This window comes from Callorhinchus milii, unplaced genomic scaffold, assembly GCF_018977255.1.
Source record: "Callorhinchus milii isolate IMCB2004 unplaced genomic scaffold, IMCB_Cmil_1.0 Scaffold5, whole genome shotgun sequence".
In the NCBI taxonomy this organism is placed as follows: domain Eukaryota; kingdom Metazoa; phylum Chordata; class Chondrichthyes; order Chimaeriformes; family Callorhinchidae; genus Callorhinchus; species Callorhinchus milii.
This window is the reverse complement of record NW_024704746.1, coordinates 43,196,009-43,219,863: the sequence shown is the minus strand read 5'-3', so window position 1 is coordinate 43,219,863 and position 23,855 is coordinate 43,196,009. Positions and strand designations below refer to the sequence as shown.

Below are 23,855 nucleotides of genomic sequence, written 5' to 3'. Positions count from 1 at the left end.
AACCAGGGCCAGTCTGTTCCTGTTCAGGTGGACATTAAAGATCCCGAGGCGCTGATGGACAAGAGAAGGGAGTTTCCTGATTTCGCTATCCCTTCCTGGTGTCCTGATTTTACTGACCAGGCTGGTTACTAACTCATTACAGTGACCTCTCCACCTTTCCTTCTCCTCCCCACCCTCCCACTTCTCTCCTCCCTCCCCCACCATCTCTCCCTCCCACCGTCTCTCACTCCCTCCATCTCTCTCTCCCTCCCCCCAGTCTCTCTCTCCCTCCCCCCTCTCCCTCCTCCCCCATCTCTCTCTCCCTTCCCCCTTGTCTCTCTCTCCCTCCCCCCGTCTCTCTCTCCCTCTCCCCCCGTCTCTCTCCCTCCCCCCCCGTCTCTCTCCCCCGTCCCTCACCCTCGCTCCTCCGTCTCTCCCCTTCCTCTCTCCCTCACCCCCCTCCTCTCTGCCCTTCCCCCCTCTCTGACTTCCTCCCTCCCATCTCTGTCTCCCTCCCTTCCCCCCTCTTTCCCTCCCATCCCCCCCCTCCCTTCTCTCTGCCTCCCCCTCTCTTTCCCTTCTTTCCCTCCCTCTTCCCTCTTTTTCCTTTCCCCCTCCCTCCCCTTCTCACCCCCCACCCTCCCTCCCAACTCCCATCTCTCTCCCTCGTTTCCTTATATACATAAACCAAGAGAAATGTAGTGACTTATCATTTTTTTTTATTGTCAGCCTTGCCTATGAAGTTACTTTCACATTTTTCATCCGTCTATAATTGCCAAAAAAAAAACTTTTCGAGGAAAGGGGGAAGAGAGAGGGGCAGAATGATTACATTACGTTCGCCGACAAAAACACACAGTCACTACACTTCCCGGCGATTCCTGTGAAGCTCTCCCTGGGTCAAATATAAGGGTTATTTAACATATCTCTTAGATATTTCATTAACATACAGAACAAACCAGCTTGATTGCATAAACATTAATTTTTTTGTGTTTGTTTTTTTTAAAAAAAACTCTCTGGCTCACCTTTCCTATCGTTGGCACCACAGAGCAATCATATATTATATATCTTTTTTTTTTGCAAAATACATCGTTTAATCGAAACGGCAGAGATCCATGCAATAGAGAAACGGGCGGGTAACAAATAAATAAATAACATGTAACTGCATTTCATTATTATCAATAACAATTAATAATATCACCTTATTCTTTAAAAAGCGTCTCTCCAAACCTGAGATGGATCGAGAGTTCTTCTGAAGATATATTCACCTCCAACCCCTCCCCTCCCACCCCGCAAAAAAAAAAGAAAGAAGAATACTACTGTGTCGGGGTTTTTGCTGGTTTCTTTTCAACACAATATGACATGATACACATCTGCATGCAACCCCCCCTCCCCCCCCGGCAGATCCCAAAGCCTCGGTTCATTTGTGCTTGAAAGAGAAGACAAAAGATTGGCGGCCCGCGGGCCAGACGGGTTACTTGCACGGCTTGTCCTCCGCCGGCTCGGCTGCCGACGATCGGGAAAAGTTGTCGTGCAACTTCCTGACGTGCTTTTTCAAGTCAAAATTCCGGCAGAAACCTTTGCCACAGGTCGCACAGGTAAACGGTTTCTTGTCGTTGTGCGTGTGCATGTGAAAGGTGAGGTTGTACACCTGGTGAAACGCCTTGTTGCAAATGTTGCATTTGAATTGCTTTTCCTCGCTGTGAGTCAGTTTGTGGTTTTTGTAGTTACCTGACACCAACAAAGATCTTTCGTTAATTGCAACGTTTTTTTTTAATATAAATAAATCTTTTTTTAAAAAAAAATATCCAATTTTCAAAAGAGAAAAAAAAACGTTCGTTTTAATAACTACCCCCCCAAAAAAAATCAATCAATCAAGAATTTGCCTGAATTCGCCTGAATTCATGCAATGCTTCAAGAATTTCGAGTAAATCTGGACCCAAAGTAAAATTTCGCCCACAACCTCCTTCCTTCCTCGCCGTTACACTGACTTAACTTCAAAATATAGGGTTCAATCTGCAGACGTTTGAACACAGTCAATCGCTTTGCTTTGAAGCCTCACTCACTTGTTGAGAGACCAGAGATCGATGTCACACCACTCGCCGTTTGCAAATTATAACGACAATAACGATCGTTGCATTTCGCAGAGTGCGTTGTCACTCCATCGAGAAGTCCCAAAGCACTTGACAGGATTTGCTGTGGGAATGGTTTTGAGTATATTTTGTGGGCGAAACGATTTTTTTTCGCGTGGGGGAAAAAAAAAGTTTTTTTTTTTGGAAACCACATTTATTTTTCGAAACTGCTATGACACCGGGAAAGGCAGTGAACACATTGCTCCGCTTTAAACCCCAATTTAACTCCCGAAATGACAGTGAACTCTCGTCTCACCCTGGACTGTGGGGGGTGGCAGATTGACCCCGTTCGCCTTCCACTTTCATTTCTAATGTATTTTATGCTCGTAGTACAAATACCTTCTGTGAAACAATAATTATACGATCAGAGAAGCGCGTTATCGTCGTAAAAAAAAGTTCTCCCAGAGCAGTGTAAGGTGTTGGATCTTATTAATAGATTTGGTGAATTAGGTAAAATTCACCAAATCTGAATTTTGTGAGTCCTGTAGCTCAATGGTTAGAGCACTCGCTTTGCAAGTGAGACACCTGAGTTCAATTCCAGGCAGTGCGAAACCTTGGGCAAGTTTCCTTACTCCACACACCTAATAATAATCCCTCAAAACCAAAAACAATAATAAATTGGTCATTTTCAATCCACGACTGTTTGTGGGACATTGCTGTGCGCAATTGGCTGCCGAGTTCGCCCACAAATATACAGTCAACTCACATTACAGTGTGTTCTGTGAAGCGCTTTGGGACGTCCTCCCGACGTGAAAAGCGCTATATCAAATGCAAGGATTATTATTATTATTATTATTATTAAAATGATGCACAGTAACTTCCTGATAACTCGCCGCCCAGAGGGAAAGGAGGGCTCGGTGATGAGCTATCAGGAGTATAATTTGCCGCTCAGGATAACTCATCATTGAACCCCGTTTCCCCTCGGAGCGACAAGTTATCAGGAATTTACTGCACACCAATTAACTCCTGATAACTGGTCATCACTCCGAGGGAATATATGTATAAGTACATAAATAAATCCAGCTGTGATACTGACAGCAGTGTGACTGCAATGGTAATGACCAGGTAAGCCAGGGGCGAATTGTCAGGAGTTTATTGTGTATACATATTATATATATATAATATATATATATTGTTGTCCTTCCACTAACACCGAACCCACCTTTTTGATGAAAGCCTTTGCCACAGAACTCACAGACAAAGGGTTTGTAACCCGCGTGGATTCTGCTGTGAGTGTTCAGAGTGGAGCTCCGGTTAAACGCTTTCCCACATTCATTACACTTGTGTGGTTTTTCCTGTTCACAATTTAAAACAAAATCAGACTTTAATGGGAAACACAGCTTGAGCAGACATTCACTCACTGTCACTCCCTCTCTCCCTCCTTGCCTCTCTCTCTCTCACACACACACACACACACACACACGCACACTCACTCACTCACTCCCTCCGTCCCTCACTGACTCACACTCGCTCACTCACACTCTCTCATTTTCTCACTCACTCTCACTAACTCATCCACTGACTGTCACTCTCTCACTCACTGTCACTCACTCTCTCACTCACTGTCACTCACTCTCTCACTCACTGTCACTCACTCGCTATCATTCACTCACTCTCTCACTATCACTCTCATTCACGGTCACTCACTGTTACTCTCTCTCTCTCATTCACTCACTTATTCGCTCACTGTCATTCACTCACTCACTCACTCACTCACTCACTCACTCACTCACTCACTCACTCAGAGCTGCCCGTGAAAACCACACTTTACAGTAAAATTCCTCGAAGCACTTTAAGACAGACGTCTTCCCGACGTGCAAGGCCCTGGATCAAACTTGATCTTGTTGTTATAATCTCATTCCAGATTGCAGGACAGTCAGGGATAACGTGTGCAACAGAGACTCCAGTGCTGCGACCCCACAGACAGCCCAACCCGCATGTGCTTCCCCGCACACACAGGGGCACAGACCAGACCTGTCAGTGTGGGACACGGTGTTGCTGTTTCCAAAGCCCTGTTGCCCTCTTTCCTTCCTTCCCATACCTTCCCCAACCACCACAGTCCATTCACCTTTCAGTCTGAATTTACTATTAAGGTATATTATTATTATTGTCATGATTATGTTGTTATGGTTTTCATAACATGGTTTCTGTAGGGGTAGTTTCTAAGTAGGTTTCAGTGATGGGTCAACCAGATCAATAACACTGCCACGTTACACATGAATGAATGGATGTAACTTTTCTTAGTATGTTTGAGCTTCCTAAAATAGTTACTTTTTGCAGGAGGTTGATATTTCGTTCACCAGGTATTTCGTCAAACCATTTCTGAATAGACTTATTAAACACTTCCAGTTGCACCGATAATTATAGAAACTGTATTTGCTTTACATTGCCACCTACAATTATTATTATTATTATTATTATTATTTATTACATTATTATTGCAATTATTTATTATTATTGATGTTATTATTATTGATGTTATTATTATTGATGTTATTATTATTGATGTTATTATTATTGATGTTATTATTATTGATGTTATTATTATTGATGTTATTATTATTGATGTTATTATTGCTATTATCACGATTGACGTTATAATAATAATAATAATAAGCACCTACCTGTGTGTGAATGATTTTGTGGCGACACAGAGTGCTGGCCTGACGGAATCCTTTGCCACAAACTTTACAGATAAACGGCCGAGCCCCCGTGTGGACTGGCATGTGGCGGGTTAGGTTATAGTGGGCATTGAAGACCTACAGAGAGACAGAGAGAGAGAGAGACAGAGAGGAGAAGAGAGAAACACGGAGAGATAATCACACTTCCCTCCTGGCAGAGAGACCGAGAGAGGAAACTCAGTGGATCGGTTCTCACTCCACTCTACATCTGTGCAGTTTTCAGATTTGCCAAATTCCTAAAAACACTGAAGCTGAATTCCTCACTCCGAAGACAGCTTTTCCGCCAATTCCTTTCGTAAAAGGGGCAGAAAACTGGGCTTCGAGGTTATGAGCGATTTTCACTGAAATGATATTTCTAAATAGGAGGATTTCACCCCGCGGGTGTGCGCAAATGGCTCAGCGTGCGGTGCTGTGCGGTGCTGTGCGGTGCTGTGCGGTGCTGTCAGAAGCACCCGGTGCTCTTTTAAACGTAGGATGTAATCGTTATTGTTACGGATTGTAAAATGCAAACAGCAAAGGCATGAGAGGGGAGAGGAGTGGGAGAGAGAGAGGGGGGGGAGAAGAGGAGAGGGAAAGAGGAGAGAGGAAAGTGGAGAGGGGAGCAGAGGAATGGGGAGGAGAGGAGAGGAGTGGGAGGGAGAGAGGGGAGAAGATGAGAGGGAAGAGGAGAGAGGAAAGAGGAGAGGAGAGCAGAGGAATGGGGAGGAGAGGAGAGGAGTGGGAGGGAGAGAGGGGAGAAGATGAGAGGGAAGAGGAGAGAGGAAAGTGGAGAGGAGAGCAGGGGAATGGAGAGGAGGGGAGGAGAGGAGAGGGGAAAGGAGAGGAAAGAAGGGAGGAGAGAAGGGGAGAGGAGAGGAGGGGGAGGAGATGATGGGGAGAGGAGAGGAGGGTGATGGTGGGGGTGGGGTGGTGGGGGGGGGGGGGAGAGGAGAGGAGAGGGTGGTAAAGTAACAAAGCCCATTGGGCACACACTTGCCTTCCTGCACACTTCACACGTAAACACTTTGGCTCTGGTGCCCATCGCGCCTCCGCCGCTCTTGGAGCCGCTTTTGCAGCTGATCCTGTCGGGGAGAAAGTGTCCCGTGTCCCTGCCGTGCTGGGCGAGCTCCCTGTAGGGCACGGCACCCCCCGGGGGGCGCTCACCGGGGGCCAGCAGCAGCTTATTGCCCCTGTCCACCAGCAGCGCCTTGTGTTGAGGGCTGAGGGCAGAGCCCAGCAGGTAGGAGGATGGAGCCAGGTTGAAGATCGCGGCCGGTGAGGGGCGAGGGGTGTCGATGGCGCAGTTGAGGTAGCAGAAGGCCCCCATTGAGTGAAAATAGGACTGGTTGACCACGCGTGGTCGGATGAGTTGGTATTGGGACAGCGGCTGCCCACACGTGTTGGAACCATCCGCCTTGGAGGAGCCTCCGGAGCTCAACCACTCGCTCCTGTGGTGGTGGTGGTGGTGGTGGGACATCTCCGGGTTGGCTTTCCTCAGCTCCCCGCCGCCGCCCGATGCCAGCCTGGATCCGTAAGGCAAGGGCAGGACTGGGATCATGCAGGGCATCGGGGCCAGCAAGCAGCGAGGCTCTCTCTTCACCGGGGCCCCTTCCAAAGAGGCTAAGAAGGGCAGCGCCTTGGGCTCCGGGCTCCAAGCCATGATGCTCTCGATGGAGAAGGGCAGAGGTTTGGGAGCGGCGACTATTGCTCCGCCAGCGGGCAACCTCTCTCTGCCAGGCGCTGTGCCCACCCGAGCTTTATGCAGATGATACTCGCGACTCTCCATGACTGGTTACTTGTTCTCTTTGGCGAGGTTCTTGGTTGTTTCACAAGACGCCCTCTCTCTGTCTCTCTCCCTCTCTCTCTCTCTCTCTTCCTCCCTCCTCCACTACCCCCACCCACCCCTTTTCTCCGAGTTAAAGATCCGCTCAGGACATCCTCAGCACACGCCGGGGGTCGAGCCAACCCATTGCTCCGAGATGGACTTCCAGAAAAGCGATCTGCATAAATCAGCCCCTGTCCCCAAAACCTCTGACCCCAACCCCCAGCTCAATGCCCTCAGCCTCTCCCCCAGCTCAATGCCCTCAGCTTCTGCCCCCCCCTGTCAAAACCCCTGCCCCCAGCCCCTGCCCCAGCCCTTGCCCCCAGCCCCTGCCCCCAGCCCTGTCCCCAGCCCCTGCCCCAGCCCTTGCCCCCAGCCCTTGCCCCCAGCCCCTGCCCCAGCCCTTGCCCCCAGCCCCTGCCCCAGCCCCTGCCCCCAGCCCCTGCCCCCAGCCCTTGCCCCCAGCCCCTGCCACAACGCTGGGTGCGGGTCAGCAACACTCTCTTGAGACGCGAGCTTCAAAACGCATAAGTAAACTGGATTTCCAATGTGCGATCGGTGGGCGCTGGTGAAACTTTACTTTATATCTCGGCAGTAGGCTGGCGTTGTGCTTTTTTCCCTTGTTATTGGAGACTGAGAAACCCTCCGCCCAGGGAGGGTTGGTGGTGGGTGTGTGTGTGTGTGTGTGTGGTGGGTGGGGGGTGGGGGGTGAAGATGTAGACGCACCTCCTTTATTCCTGATCTCAAAGCAATCTCTGTCGCCGCGTTTGACTGACACACACCGTATCCCACTGGAGTTTGAAGCTGAACCAATGGAGTTAAGGATTCAACTCAAGCATCGTCCTTTGTAGATCCCGATCCCCTCCTCTCTTCTCTTCTCTCTAACCTTCCCTTCCTCTCTATTTCTGCCTCGGTCTCTCTCTCTCTCCATCAAACAAAACGACATATCTCCACCCGACAGTGTGTTTCCCCCAAACACCCCCCCCCCCACACACACACACACCCCACACACACACACACCCCACACACACCCCCCCCCCACACACACACACACCCCCCACACACACACACCCCCCCCACACACACACACCCCATACACACACACCCCACACACACACACACTCCCACCCACACACACACTCCCACCCACACACACACACACACCCCACACACACACACACCCCACCACACACACACCCCACCACACACCCCCCACACACCCCCCCCCCCACACACACACACACACTCCCACACACACACACACTCCCACCCACACACACACACTCCCACACACACACACCCCAACAAAACCGAACCAATCGCTTCATAATTGATCAAAATCTACCCACTCCACCCTGGGTTCTCTATCCCCCCCCACCCCCTACCCCCCCACCACAGGTTCCACAAGTTCACTGACAATATAAAAATAACACACACGCGTGTTACGGTTTGCAGTCGAAGTGTCAGGGAAATAATTGTCCTCCCCGTCCCTGCCTCACAAACACAGTCACTACATCTTCCGAGAGAGAGCACATGTAAGGCTGTCGCTCTGCTGGGGCGGGAGCCGCGTTAACAGGTGAGTGTAACAGTGTATATAGGAACGATCCTCAGCGTCCCGTCGTGAGACAACCTGCAGTGAGGGCGATCTGCCCACTTGTGTGTGTTTACGTGTGTATATATATATATGTGTGTGTGTTTGTGTGTATTCACGTGTGTATATATATATATATGCGGTGTGTGTGTGTGTGCATATATATATAAGTGTGTGTGTGTCGTGGCAATGTCTCAGAACAGAATTTACACCAGGTCTGAGTTATTATTTTTTTGCTAAACGACTCCCTTAACCAGAGCTGAAGAATAATAAAAAGCAGCGATCAACAGGAGCACTGGGGCTGCGGTTATCTTCTGTGTGACAGCGAGCATTTGCTCCCCTCCTTTCTCACCCCCTGTAAACCTCTCAGCTGCTCTGCTCAGCTGCTCGGCCACAGGACAGTACTGTTACCCGATCTCTTACCTGTTTCAATAGGATATCTGTAAGGCGCGGATAACGTGTCTGGTTCATAGTGCCGAAGCCTCACATCACTTCTGTTGGGTTCCAGTGAGCAGGAAGGCAATGGGCATTGAAACAGAGGTTGGGGGGAGGTATTTTCGTGTATCATTTTCCAGCCTTTCCTACTCTTATCAGCCCGAACTCCAAGGCTGTTTGCGTAACGTTCCCAGTGCGCAAATTGGCTGCTGTGTTCCCCTGCAAAATACAGTCACTGGACTTGACATTGAATCCTGGGCACCTGCTTGAGACTTACTCCCAACCTGAAAGGCGCTGCAGAAAATGCAAGGAATATTACCGTTATATAAAATTATTAGAATACGATTACAAATTGTTTAATATATTAGCTGAATTAAATTTCAGCTAATATAATCACCTTCAGATGAGATGTCAAACCAAGGTCCAGTTTGTGCCTGTTCAGGTGGACATTAAAGATTCCGCTGTGATATTGGAAAAGAGAAGTGAGTTTCTCTCTCCCAGTGTCCTGGCAGACAATCCCCCAGATAAAATTGATCATTCACTCCATGGCTGTTTGTGAGACTACTATGTGCAAATTGGTTACCGAATTTGTCTAAAAAAATGCAGTCACAGTACTTTAAAGTGTATCCTGTGAAACACTTGGAGATGTCTCAGTGCCATGCACTGTATCAAATGGGAGGATTATTATAAAGTAAACAAATGTCTACCTTAAGTCATTGTTTTGATAGAATATTAAAACCAAAAGACTGGCACATCAGTTTTCTAATTCATATAACACAAAGGCAAATAATCCAATTAACCTACATCTATCTACAAACCCCTTCATGTCCTGGCACACTCTACCCCTCCAACATGCTTACTCACCACCCCACCGCATCTGCTTGGCTGGCTTTGACCTCCTTCATGTCCCTTGTCTCCTCTGCTCTACCATCGGTAGCTGTGCTTTCAGCCACTATGCTCCAAAACTTTGGAACTCTCTCCCTCAATCTCTCCACCTCCCTCATTCCCCATTTTCAGATCATGCCTGAAGAACTTTCTCTTCAACCATGCTTATAGTTACCTTCCCCTGACTCAGTGTCAGATTCTGTCACTGTTAAGCGCTTCAAGACACTACCCCCCCCCCCCCCAAGAAGGAATGCTGTGCAAAAGCAAGATGTTCTTGTTATTGAAAAACATGAATTTAAAAAAGTTAACATTTTAGCAGAATACTAATCTTTCATCTGAGACAGCATCATTAACAGCACCATCATCTCAAAGCGCTTCACAGGCAACTGCTATCCAGAGTAGTGACTGTGCTTTGAGAGGCAAATGCAGCAGGCAATTCACATGCAGAAAATGTCCTGCAAACAGCCAGGAGGTGAATGGGAGATTGTTGGCCAGGACACCAAATAGAAACTCCGTTCTCCTTTCCAATAGAGATCTTTACCATTCCTCTGCATAGACACAGATGGGACCGTAGCTTAACATCTCATTTGGAAAACATCACCTCTGACAATGTGGTGCTTTCCCTACTCCACACTCACCATTAAACTTAAACGCAAGTTGGCCTCAGTTTCAACCCACAACCTGCTGCATGATGTGCAAATCTAAAATAATAAGCAGAATTGCTATAAATGCAATCTGTAGGCATCTGAGAGACAAACAGTTGGCGTGACTCATCAATAACATCATCATGCTAATGTCATGGTTCCGACAATGTGAGTGATTAGCTTTGGTGAGGAAGCATTATCAATCACTGTGGCTAGTGCACCAGCCACAAATACTTCTTGCATTGTTTTATTCCGGAGTTGGAAAACTGGAAAATTATCAGATCAAATCGATTGTTTACCTTTCAGATGTTTGTGAGATGTGCTGTGGGTAAATTAGTGTTGCGTTCATCTGACTGACATGCAGTCTCACTGTCACACTCCACATTTACCTTCTTTCACAATCACACACCTCGACAGTCCCAGACAGGTTCAGATGAAAAATACTCTTCGGGCCATCCAACCTCATCCCTCCAGAACACCCACCCTACCATCCCCACATCACAGCATCAAGCTTCTTTTTAAATGATTCTCAGAGTCCTGGCCTCAACCACCCTTCCTGGCAACCTTGTTCCAGTCATTAATTAACTTCTGGTTAAGAAAAATTCCCCGATCTCTGTCCTGAAATTGTTCTTTATAACTCTAAACTTGTTTCCTCTTGTGTCCCTATAAATAAGGTAACAAGAGTGTCATGAGCAGCCAAATGCTGAGACAGGCTTTACACTGGGCTAGTCCTGGCTTTTGCTTGATTATGGTCTTCCTATCAGAAGGCAATAAATTGGGCTTAATCTGTGATGAAACCAACCTGCCTTATGGGAGGTTATTGTTTCTTATTATCAGATCAGAAAGTTAATCGGTTTAAGCTTTCCTCTTCAGTCTGCATCTTGTCCATCCCTATCCCCCTCACTCTGCGATGCCAGTTACATGTCAATCATCTTACAGCCACCCACCTCATCCTTAGCCTTGCCCTGAATGGAGAAAGAAAAAAAAGATTATTGGCAAAGACGATTAGATGCATGTAAATGTCATAAAACTCTTAAGATTTAATTTATTTTCTATAATAAAACGTATAATTCCATTGCCTCTCCCAGACAAAGTGATTGAAAGCTATAATCACTCCCACTCTGCTAAACAGACTAATCCTAATAAGAAGCAAATCAGAAGCTCTGAGGCAGCACCACACTATGCCTTTTTATCATAAGAACTTGTTATGTCTCAATAAGCCCTCATCCCAACCGTACTCTGGAAATAAATAAACAATTATTTTCTCAGAAAGCGTTTGAAGGTATTGGATAATTACAGAGACTTGGGCGGGCAGCGTCTCAGACACACGAACAATCGTCTCTGTGCACTTTAGTACCTAACAAATTCATTTTTAATCACTTTTAATTCACAGGCTAATTCCTTAATCACTTCAGATGGAGTATTTCCACTGTGGGCAACAGATGATAGCAATATTTGGAGCACATGGTTGTAATAATTATATTTGGTTATTTTCAAGGGATTGGTAAGTGGCTTTTGTTTTAATTCTCATTCAATTTGAAAAAACAGAAGGATAATCGTTTGGATTACTTGCAGGCTATAGCTTTGTGCTGTAAAAATATGAATTGGTTCACAGTTATTTTGGTCCATTTTAGTATTTTTTTGTGGACAACCTTAACAATACGTAAGAATCACCAAACCAGCCTGAAAGTTCCATATCTGTCACCTACACGTGGGAATTTCTCTGTGTATAGTATGGAATGCACACTCTCTCTCCTTGAAGGGATACACCCTACACCTTAGCACGTCAGAAGGACATTTCAAAGCTTTTAATGAGATACACTGTAAAGTGCAGTGACTGTATTTTGTGGGCCAACGCGGCAGCTAACTTGCGCACAGCAATGTCTCACAAACAGCCATGAAGTCAGTGATCAATTTTATCTGGGGGATTGTTAGCCAGGGAACTGGGAGAGAGGAACTCCCTTCTCTTTTTGAATAGTTCCGCGAGATCTTTAATGCTCCCTTGAACAGGCAGATAAGAGCTGAGTTTAACATTTTATCTGAGGGGCAGCACCTCCGACAATGGGGCGCATTGTCATTGATTCCACAGAGTGGGCACTATTTCCAGTCAATAGCTCCCTGCCTATTGAGTGCAAAATTAAGAGCAGTGTAAAGCTTACACTTATAACTTAGCTCCGGATATTAGTAATAAACTGTATAATCGGAGCCTGCCCAACGAGCAATGCTGACAGGAGCCAGTTTTGTGATTCACTTTCAGCATTCAGCCATTGAGGTCGTGAGAAAAGAGATTGATTATGGAAGTGCTTTTGAAAGCTATAGAAAGAGAATGTGTAGTGACAGGCAACTTTTTGGTGCTTTCAATGTAAAACTGTCAGATTAACACTTCAACCTGTTGACAAGGGCCAAGATACAGACATTTACATCTCATCTTTGCTGTCACTTCTTATTTTGAGACCCGATTATAACCCTTACATTCCATGCCATTCATGTCAGGAAGTTTTCAGGACCTACTGCAAAGTGGAGTGACCATGTGTTTTGTAGGCAAAATTGACAACCAATATTGCTCACAGCAACAACAACAACATTTATAAAATGCCTTTCATGTCGGGAGCATGTCCCAAGGGTCTGGACAGTGAAGGGCTTGCAACTGAGCTGGGGATTGGAGTCAAGAGAGGTAGACGGCAATTAGGGTGGTAGTGGGTGGAAGACCGAAGGCACAGTGAAAGAATGACAGTGACAGATTTTATCTAGGGCATTGTTGGTGGGGAATTTGAGCTCACAGCTTTTGGCGCAGTGCTGGGGGGGACATTACATTGTCAGAGACGCAGTCCTTCAGATGTGATGTTCAACTGAGGTCCTATTTGTGCATGATCAGGAGGACGTTACAAATCCATTGGAAAGAGAAGGGAGATTCTTTCTCCCCCAGTATCTGAACCAACAATCCCCCAGAAAGAATGGATCATTCACTTCATGACTGATTGTGGGATGGTGCTGTGCGCAAATTGGCTGTCGCATTCACCCACAAAATACACAATCATTCCACCTCACATTAATTGCTGGTGAAGAGCTTTGAGACAGTCATAAGAATATTTAATAAGCAGTAAGTGTTTGCCTACATTTTCCCTGCAGCTCAACACTGCAACCGTTTGATGTAATGAATAAAAGGTTGCAATCTACCAATTGCCGTTTAGTTTCTCAAGCACTTGAATGAAACAGCATTTGCATTGTTTAATTAAATTCACAATTAAGATCTGCATGACTTCAAGGTGTAACTTCAAGGTTAAACATTGGATGAGAGTATTTAGTAAAAGTATTTGAGGGAGTTGAGCACATCTCCAGTGCTCTGCTATCACTTACATGTGGGTGTTTAACAGGTCAACGCAGGATTAATGCACCTCATTGAATGTAAGGTAAAGTCCCCTGTGTCATTGTGATTGATGCTGTGCTAAGCACAATGCAGGCACATACCCAGGTCGTGTTCACTGGAGTCAGGTACCATCCAGGGAAATGTTCCTATTGATACTCACCCTACACCTTAAATTCCTGCAAGACATGAACTGGATTATTTGGGGAATGGGGAATGTAAACAAAAAATTGTTTCGTGTCTGGCCGTTGTATTTTGTTATTGTATATTTTTGTAATATAACTATGTTAATGCCCACCCCCTCCAGACCCCCGATAAAGCCTCTTGTTGATATTATATTTAAATTATTTATATTTACTTCATATTGTCCTTCGGATAAAACATTAAACCATGGATCCTGTTCAGGTGGGTGTTAAAGATCCTGAGGAGCTATTGGAAAAGAAAAGAAAGTTCTCTGACAATCCCCTAGATAAGATTGGTCAGTCACTTCATGGCTGTTAATGGAACATTGCTGTGTGCAAATTGGTTGCCACGTTTGCCGATAAAACACAGTCACTACACTTTCAGAATAACTGTGAAACCCTCCTTAGCAGTGTGTGGAATGCAAAAAAAAGTTGCATTTGATATGAAATAGATCAACGAATAGATCAGAGACCGGCAGTTACACCTTTCGGCAGTTACACAGCGAGATTTGTCGAATTGGTGCTATCCTGACTTAAAATAAATGGTAATTTCCTAAATTTTTTTCTAAAATGTTAAAATTCGGTGCATAAGACCACCTGAAATTGTCTCCCCCTCCACACACACATACACACACATATTTATTCAGTGTAAAGTCAACAATTGTCGCAATTGTCAATCTAGAACTGATCTTAAACTCCCAACAATGCTGTGACACCTCTCCAGATCGGAAGTAAGGATTGTTTTATCTGTCTGCTGTCACGTTCAGGGCAAAATACTCCCACTTTCAAATAATACACAATAAAATTCAAAAAACTCGCATGATTTGTCTTAAAAACTTATCGATCTGCCTGACTCTTTAAATATCAGAATTTGTACAACTTATCATTTTTTTAAAAAATTAATTTGAAATTAAACAAGCTCAATAAATTAAATTAAAATATATAATTAATACAAAAAGGTTAGATGGGAGTATTGAAGTATCTATTTTTGGGGTCAATGCGGTTAACTTCCGACCCAACCGATGTATTCCACCAAAACAAATCTCATGTTCAGGTTGAAAGACTTTCATGTTTAGAGATATTTATAGAAAATTAGGGTTTGTTTGAGAGTTAGTGGGGCAGAGAGAGAGAGAGAGAGACGGGCGGGGCAGGGGAGAAATCTCTCCCCATCTATCGCCGAGTCGGAAAGAAGCGTAAAACGAGCCGCGAGTTTGTTGTGAATCGAAATCTTTGGAAAGGCACAAGATTTGGGGATTCGATGTGCTTTCGGCACCTCAAAATCCTCAACCCCATCTCCCCGCTAACCCCGGGAGTGTGGGGGAGAGAGACAGCAAACTGAAGGGTGATCACAAGCGAGGAGAAAGCACAGCTTTCGCTAAATCAGAATGCGCACTTTATGAGACTTGGCTTTATTTATCATGTGATGCGCTCTCTGTGTGCCCTTTGTCGCTGGGGTTTGTGGTGAGGGCTGGCGAGCGCTGGAGAGATTTTGCGCCTTTTGTTAAGTTTGAGAATCTCTCTGGCCCTCCTCAACCCCCCCGCCCCCCCCACAATGTCAAGCCTGTGATGATGCGCTCAGCCGATGCAATGTGACATATGCTTTACAAGTGGGAGAATGAAATCTTTTCTCATTATCCGCCTCAGAAAAAAAAAGGCCATCTCTTAGACAAGTGCCTTTGGGAAAGTTAGGGTGGCTTTTCATGTTTTTTTTAATGTTATTGGAGTTATTCTGCCAGAGGGGAATGTGTCGCATGGGTGTTTTTGTTGTTGATGGATTTCATCAAATAAAAAGGAAATTGTTTCTCTCCAACGTCTGGCAGGACTTGGCACTGAGTCTGTGTGTATATCAGTCTAGCAGGGTAGTAGCACTCTTGCTTCTGAGTCAGAGAGTTATGGGTTCAAGCTCCAGGTCAGGACTTGGAATCCTATTGCCTATTCTGATACCCCAATAAGGTGCTAGCATAGCGCTGCGTTCAGATGAGATGTTAAACTGAGGTCCCACCTGTGCCTGTTCAGATAGATGTTAAAAATCCCTCCCAACTATTCGAAAAGAGAAGGGAGTTTCTCTCTCCCGGTGTCCTGGCCGACAATCCCCACCCTCAATAAAATCGGTCATTCATTCATTTCTCCACCCTCCCCATGTCTGTACAAAGGTTCTCTCGCTATGAGGGGCATGCGTTAGGCTCTCATAGGCAGTACCCCAATAAATCACCTAACATCTTTTCTCTTGTGAGAATCAAAGTTTATTTGAACACTCCTCCTGCTTTTTTCCTCCACTGATTTTTATTTCTGGATATAAAAAGGCTATAATTAAGACCCTGCTCTACCATTGCCTTTCATTGCTGGTGATGACTATTTGCAAGACAAAACGTTCTTGAGCCCTCAACGGTCTTGCTCCAACCTACCTCTGATTGATTAAAATTCACCAACCTGTCCACTCCTTCTGCTCGGCGGGCACTTTCCTACTCCACATACCCTGCCCTGACCACCTCACCATGGGCGGTCAGACCTTCAGCCTTTCTGCTCCACCCTCTGAAACTCCATCCCAGAGTCCCTCTGCCTCGCCCCCTTCCATGCCCCCTTCAAGGCCCATCTTAAGACTTTCTTTTTCGGTCAACCTCCCACCCCACTTGTCCTCCACCCCTCTCAGATCCCAACCCACAACTCAGGTGAATGCCGCTCATTGACCTGCACCTTGGGACATCCTCCTGATGTGTAGGAAGCTGGATAAATGCGACTAGTTGTTTGCTGTTATTGTTGAGACACAGCCCCTGGCTGGTTGCCCTCACACCGCTTCAGGTGTGAAGCCAATTAAAGTTTCTCCCCGTGTCAGGGTGCAAGTGAAAGCAAGTCAGCCTGAGCTGAATGTAGGCTGGACATTCCTGAGCATCAGCAAGACATTCCAGTAAAACAGGCAATGCTTACAGCTAGCAATCTCTGGGTGAAATGGTAATGCTGGAATTAGATATTACACTGCTTTGTTTTCTCACTGTCCCAAATATATATATTTTATTTTAAAAAGATGACAAAGCGGTTGAACTAGAATCACTTGTTATAAAGAAAGTGAGTTCTCTGCCTAGTTTTGTACTTAGATGGTGCAATAATATTCAGTAATGTCAGGCTACACAGATGTGATCTACACCATCAAAACAAGTTTATAACAATTATCAATAATAAATGAATAAATAAATGTATTTATTATTAGATTATTATTACAAACACGGTATTATTGTTACAAACACACTGTTTTTACAAATTATTGTTATAAATAAATTGATTTATTATAGATTATTGTTACAAATAATTACTTATTACAGTTTAGTTTATAAGTAATCACTAATGTTATCCCTTTGCCTTTCTTTTACTGAGCCTGATGGAATCTCCAGCTCCATATATTTATCCCAAAACTGCAAAACCAGATGACTTTAAAATAATATTAATCCTTGCATTTGATATAGCGCTTTATCACATCTTTGAGACATCTCAAAACACTTCACAGAATATTTTGTACAGTTAACTGATTGTATGTTTTTTGGGCGAGTAAAAGCACAGAGGCAATGGAAGCTTCCACACAGAATAATGTGTCAGCAGCAACAGACAAAAGGAAACAGACAGTGATATTACAAGATTCAATATCGTAATTTATTACAGAGTAATGTGCTAATTACATTTACAACTGATTACATTTATAACTAATTGCGCTTACTACAGACTGTTGATATAAATAATTACACTGATTACAGTTTAGTGCTATATTTATATATATTATAGATTGTTATAAATTATTACTTTATTAGATTGTTACAACCAATATGCTTTTTACACATCAGCTATATATAAATTCATGTATCACAGATTTTTTGTTAAAAAATTATTACTTTATTAATAAAGTAATTATTATTTTTACAAATAATTGCACTTTTTTCGTTTACTTTATCAATAATTACTTTATTACGGATATTGTTACAAATAATTACATTATTACAATTATAACGTGATAAAGGGCTATATCAAATGCAATTCTTATTGTTATTACTCTTATTTTATTATAATTATTTTATTACTGATTCCTGTCGCAAATAATTGTACTTATTACAGATTATTGTTACAAATGATTGCACTTATTACAGATTATTTTCAAAATAATTACACTTATTACAGACTGTCACAGACACTGGCAATGCCGGACGTGTATTTTGCAAACGAATAATAAAAGCAAGAATCGAGAAACAAATCCCTTAGCCTCAAAAATGAGAAATAACAAAAACAGTCACCGAGAAAAAAAAATGGGTTAACAAATCACACAGAATCCCCCCAAAATGAGGATTGTATTAACACGCAGTTGTTTTAATAAAATAATTGCCAAATAACTAACGGCACCAGATTGTGCGGCAGCTTGAAACCATTCACTCACACAAACACTCACACACACAAACACACACTCACTCACTCACACACACACTCACACACACAAACACTCACACACACACCAAACACTCACACACACTCACACACACACACACAAACACACACACACCTCACACACACACACACCTCACACACACACACACAAACACTCACACACACACACAAACACCACACACCTCACAACACCACACCACACACACACAACACTCACACACACACACTCACACACACACACTCACACACACTCACAAACACTCACACACACACACAACACTCACACACACAACAACACTCACACACACACACAAACACTCACACACACACAACACTCACACACAACACACAAACACTCACACACAGAGACACGTATACACACACAAACACTCACACACACACAAACACTCACACACAACACAACACTCACACACACACACAAACACTCACACACACAAACACAAACACTCACACACACAAACACTCACACACACAAACACTCACACACACAAACACTCACACACTCCACTCACACACACAAACACTCACCCAATAAAGGCGAAATTTGAAGCGAATGTCAATGGATCGCATCGAGTTATCAACTCATTCGCTTATTTGCAATTATTACATTTTGATGCAACATTCCCCTTTTTTAAAAAAAAAATTATTTCGGGGGCTGTGGGGGAGTTTTTTTTTTTGGCCCACGAGTGAGAAACACGCCGAATCTTAACGTTTCTAATAACAATATTGAAAAAAAAGTTTGCGACCTTCGTTGTCGGTGTTGTGCGGAAGCGAACGATTTTCGCCTCTTCGTTAAGATGTATCGCAGCGAAGAGATTTGCGGATTAGTGTAACGGGAGCCGCTAAACTGGAGAGGAAATCGGCACAGAGAGCAGAGAGACGCTGTAATGATTGCAAACTGTTAACCAGAGATTACAACAAACAGCGCTTTCGCAAAACACTGCTTTAAAATGCGCAAAAGAATGGTTTAGTGCGATGTAAACATACCCAGTTGTGCACAGCTCACCCGGGCAGTCAGATTGCTTTAACTGCTCTTATCTTTCCTTTCCTCGATTACGATCGTCTTTATTACCTCCTAAACGGCCGCTAATTGAGGCAGAACAAAAAAAAGCACTTGTTTGATATGAGAGAGAGAGAGAGAGACAGAGAGAGAGAGACCTCCCGCAATCGAATGGGTTTTAATTAATTGCAATTAATCTGCGGCTGAACCGCATCGCTCAGTGATGGTAAAGGCTCGATAGAAACCTGTCAAAATTGCTGCCCAAGTGAGAATCAGACGAGAATCAAAAGCAAAGCTACTGGTCTCGGTGTAACCTCTCCCATTCTTACTATATACACAGACACAAGGAGAGGGAGAGAGGGACAGGTCTAAAAGCAGCCAGAAACCACCCCCCGTGTTCATCTCACTGTGAATTATACTCCTCGTTTTCCTGTGGGTGATACTCTGACTGAGAATCGCCCTCACGTTATCAATATCGTTCCTCTAAATAATACGGTTATAAACGTGAATACAAGCGCCTTGGGACGTCCTATACACATGCAATTTTGTTGTTGTTGCTGTACAATTAATTGTCAACGATACCGGTGATATTACTACTGTAAACGGTTCGAATATTGCTGCAAATACTAATATCGTGTATCATACTCTACCGTGTGAATGATATTGATATTATAAACGTAATTGTGAATGATACTGATGATACTGCTGTCAATATTACTGATATTACTGCAAATAAAACTAAGTGTGAATGACACTGATGATATTGCGGCAAATAATGTTAATATTGTGAATAAAACTAATTGTGAACAATGCTAATGATATTATTACTGTGAATGTAAAATTACCAAGTGTTACTAACATTGCAAATGATACTAATATTATTTCTGTAAACACTGAATATCGCTGTGGATTATTCTGATAGCATTACTTTGAATAGTATTATTACCAATAATTATTACTGTCAATATTGATGTACTACTAACAAAACTTTGATTAATAATATTATTGTGAACAAGAACACTGTGAATAAGACTGATATCAAAGGAATGACACTGTTATACTGGAATACTATACCCAATTACTGTCAATAATACCAATCATATCACTGTAAATAAGACTGGTATTAATTGATCACAGATAATATATCGATATTCATATGTTAACAAGAATATTCCTGGGAGTAATACGGCGGGGAATAAAGGGGTATTGAAGATTATTTACAAATTAAAACGGAAGGGATAGGTGAATGTTCTGGTGTGTGTGAAAAAAGAGGTGAAAGCTTAAATATATCTGTTAAACAAGAAACAGCCACATTTTCAAAATAATCTCTGGAAATAAGATCTCTCCTGACTTGCCGACCAAACACTTCAGGGGGGGAGGAATAAAATACTTCGAAAGAAGGAATTTGGACTTCCGACACGATTGCATTTTTTTTGTATAAAAAAACTTCCTTTTGACACATTTGCGAGGGTGTTATTCCACCAATTTAGCACAGTGTAATCTGTGTCTCTTTCTCTCTCCATAACCACTCCATCTGTTACCAGCACTTTCTAGAAAGAGCGAGAGACAGAGAGAAAGAGACAGAGAGAAATCGAGAGTGAGAGAGAGAAAGAGACTGTGAGACAGAGACTGAGATAGAGAGAGACTTAGAAAGAGACAGAGAGAGAGAGAATAAGACAGTGAGAGAAAAAGAGAAATAAAGAGACCGAGATAGAGACTGAGATAGAGATAGACAGAGAGACAGAAAGAAAGAGAGAGAGAAAGAGAGAGACAGAAAGAAAGAAAGAAAGAAAGAAAGAAAGAGAGAGAGAAAGAAGGAGAGAGAGAAAAAGAAAGAGAGAGAGAGACCGACAACAATCCATCAGAAAATAAAATTACATTTGTATAGAGTCGTTCACATCGGGAGGACATCCCAAGGCGCTGGACAATCAGTGTTTCGAACCAGAGCTGGGGGTCGGGATCGAGTAGAGCAGTGAATGTAAGAAGGGTGATCGAAGACACGGTCAAAGAGGAAGGTCTTGAGATGGGTCTTGAAGGAGGCAAGGGAGGGGGCGAGGCAGAAGGACTGCGAGATGGAGTTCCAGAGGGTGGGGGTAGAGTGGATGAAGGCCAGACCAATGGTTGGGTAGGCGAGGTGGGGGACGTGAAGCAGGCCGCAGTCTGCTGAGTGGAGGGATCGGGCAGGTTGGTAGGGGGTTAGGATGTTGCTGAGGTAGAGGGAGCAAGGCCATGGAGGGCTTTGAAAGTGAGGACTAGGATCTTGAACTGTATCTGTGTGTTGGGAAACCAGTGGAGTCAGTTGAGGATGGGGGCTGATAGGGTCATAGAGCCTGGTGCGGGAGAGGGCATGGGCTGCAGAGTTTGGATGAGTTATGCAGAGAGGAGTTGGAGAAGCCGACAAACGGGGAGTTTGAATAATGAAGCCTGGATGTTATGAATGGGTGTATGAGGGTATCGATGGCCTGAGGTATGAGACACTGGCGGAGCCGGGCGACGTTGCGGAGGTGGGGGAAAGTGGAGGACGGATGTGGGGTAGAAAGGATAGTTGAGGGTCAAACAAGACGCCAAGGTTCCAGACCGGCTCAATGACATGTGGAGGCGCAGACAGGAGCCAATCACTAGGGCTTCGGTCTTGTTGACGTTCAACGATAGACAGTTAGCTCTCATCCAGGACTTGATGTTTGACAGACATTCTGTCAGGACAGCAGTGGCGCTGGAGTTGTAGGTGGAGGCAGAGAGATAGAGTTGAGTGACATCTGCATACATGTGGAAGTTGACTCCATGTCTGCGGATGATTTCATCAGGACGGAGCATATAGATATAGATAATGATAATAATCCTTGCATTTGATATAGCGCTTTTCATATCTTCTAGATGACTAAAAGCGCTTCACGGAATATACTATAAAGTGAATTGACCGTATATTTTGTGGGCGAAATGCGGCAGCCAATTGCGCACAGCAGAGTCCCTCAAACAGTCGTGGATTGAGTGACCAAATTATTATTATTTTCTATAGACAGATAGAGAGAGGAGGAGGGGTAGACTGAGACAGAGGGACAGAGAAAAAATTATAGTGGGATTTCTGGAGCTCTGCACCTCCTCCCACCACCGTTTCCATCAAACGGGTGCATTTTTTTCTTATTTTGCTTTGTGGGTGTAAAAAATAAATCAATTGGCATATACATATATATATAATGTATAGGTCAGCCTTAAACGCTCCCCAACACACACACACACATTGTATTTCTAACACTTTGAATTATCTTGTTTTAAACTGCGCAGAATGAGCACTTGCTGTGATTTTGTGGATCACATTTGCAGAAAAAGTGAGAGACAGAGAAAGAAAGAGAGAGAGAAAAAGAAAGAGGGAGAGAGATGAGAGAGAGAGAAAGAGAAAACAGATTTTCTTTTGACAGACAGACAGACAGAGAGAGAGAGAGAGAGAGACACTGAGAGAAGACACTGAGAAAGAGAGAAAGACAGAGTTGGAGAGACAGAGATTGAGAGAGAGAGAGAGAGAGAGAGAAGGAGATGGAGAGAGAAACGGAGATAAAGAGACACACAGAGAGAGAGAGAGACAGAGGGGTATTTTACGTGCGGGGGACAGGACGCAAAAGCGGTTAATGCATTGGAGATGATAGGGATTAAGGAACGTGGACTCACTGCGATGGTGGTGGTTAGCGGCTCCCAGTGGAAAGCGGGGTCCGTGCCCGGAGTCTGGACCAGTTTATTTCATCCTAATCCGAGACGGCCCGACCCCGAGCTCAGCCCTGGGCTCACCTGTTTGTCAGCGGTTTGGCTGCGGAAAATCCTGACAACCACTCAGCACCAACCCTCTCACTCCCCAAACCATCTCCCACTCACTCCCCAACACACACACACACACTCACACACTCCTTCCCTCCATCCCTCACCAAAACACACTTCTTCCCCTCCCTCCCACTCCCCAAACACACTCCTTTCAACTCTCACTCCCCAAACGCACTCACTGCCTCACTCTCACCCCCCAAACACACTCACTGCCTCACTCTCACCCCCCAAACACACTCACTGCCTCACTCTCACTACCCAAACACACTCACTGCCTCACTCTCACTACCCAAACACACTCCCCAAACGCACTCACTGCCTCACTCTCACCCCCCAAACACACTCACTGCCTCACTCTCACTACCCAAACACACTCACTGACTCACTCTCACTACCCAAACACACTCCCCAAACGCACTCACTGCCTCACTCTCACCACCCAAACACACTCACTGCCTCACTCTCACTACCCAAACACACTCCCCAAACGCACTCACTGCCTCACTCTCACCCCCCAAACACACTCACTGCCTCACTCTCACTACCCAAACACACTCCCCAAACGCACTCACTGCCTCACTCTCACCCCCAAACACACTCACTGCCTCACTCTCACTACCCAAACACACTCCCCAAACGCACTCACTGCCTCACTCTCACTCCCCAAACACACTCACTGCCTCACTCTCACTACCCAAACACACTCACTGCCTCACTCTCACCCCCCCAAACGTGCTCCCTCACTCCCCAAACATACTATCTACCCGCCCCCACTCCTCAAACACACTCCCTCACTTTCACTCCCCAAACACTCACTGCCTCACTCCCCACACTCCCCCACTCTCACTCTCAAAACACACTCCCTCCTTCTCCCTCCCAAAACAGATTCCCTTTCTCACTCCCATTAGTCC

At 44.6% G+C, this 23,855-nt stretch overlaps 1 protein-coding gene across 1 annotated transcript; it reads right to left on the bottom strand.

The window, feature by feature from the left end:
* Positions 1–1,450: 1,450 nt before the first annotated feature.
* fezf1 (FEZ family zinc finger 1) lies at positions 1,451–6,554 on the bottom strand. The gene is made up of 4 exons (XM_007894717.2): positions 5,766–6,554; positions 4,733–4,867; positions 3,271–3,403; positions 1,451–1,707 (listed from the first exon to the last, which is right to left on the bottom strand). Exons 1-4 carry the CDS (start codon positions 6,552–6,554, stop codon positions 1,451–1,453), a joined length of 1,314 nt encoding a protein of 437 aa, XP_007892908.2.
* Between the last annotated feature and the right edge of the window lie 17,301 nt (positions 6,555–23,855).

Bases quoted from the DNA above. Each gene is read 5' to 3' on its own strand.
- fezf1 (XM_007894717.2), bottom strand. From the start codon at position 6,554: ATGGAGAGTCGCGAGTATCATCTGCATAAAGCTCGGGTGGGCACAGCG. The intron at 4,868-5,765 runs GCAAGTGTGTGC...GTCTCTCTGTAG, and splicing joins CGTGTGAAGTGTGCAGGAAG to GTCTTCAATGCCCACTATAA. The intron at 1,708-3,270 runs GTGGGTTCGGTG...TGTTGGTGTCAG, and splicing joins CAAAGGCTTTCATCAAAAAG to GTAACTACAAAAACCACAAA.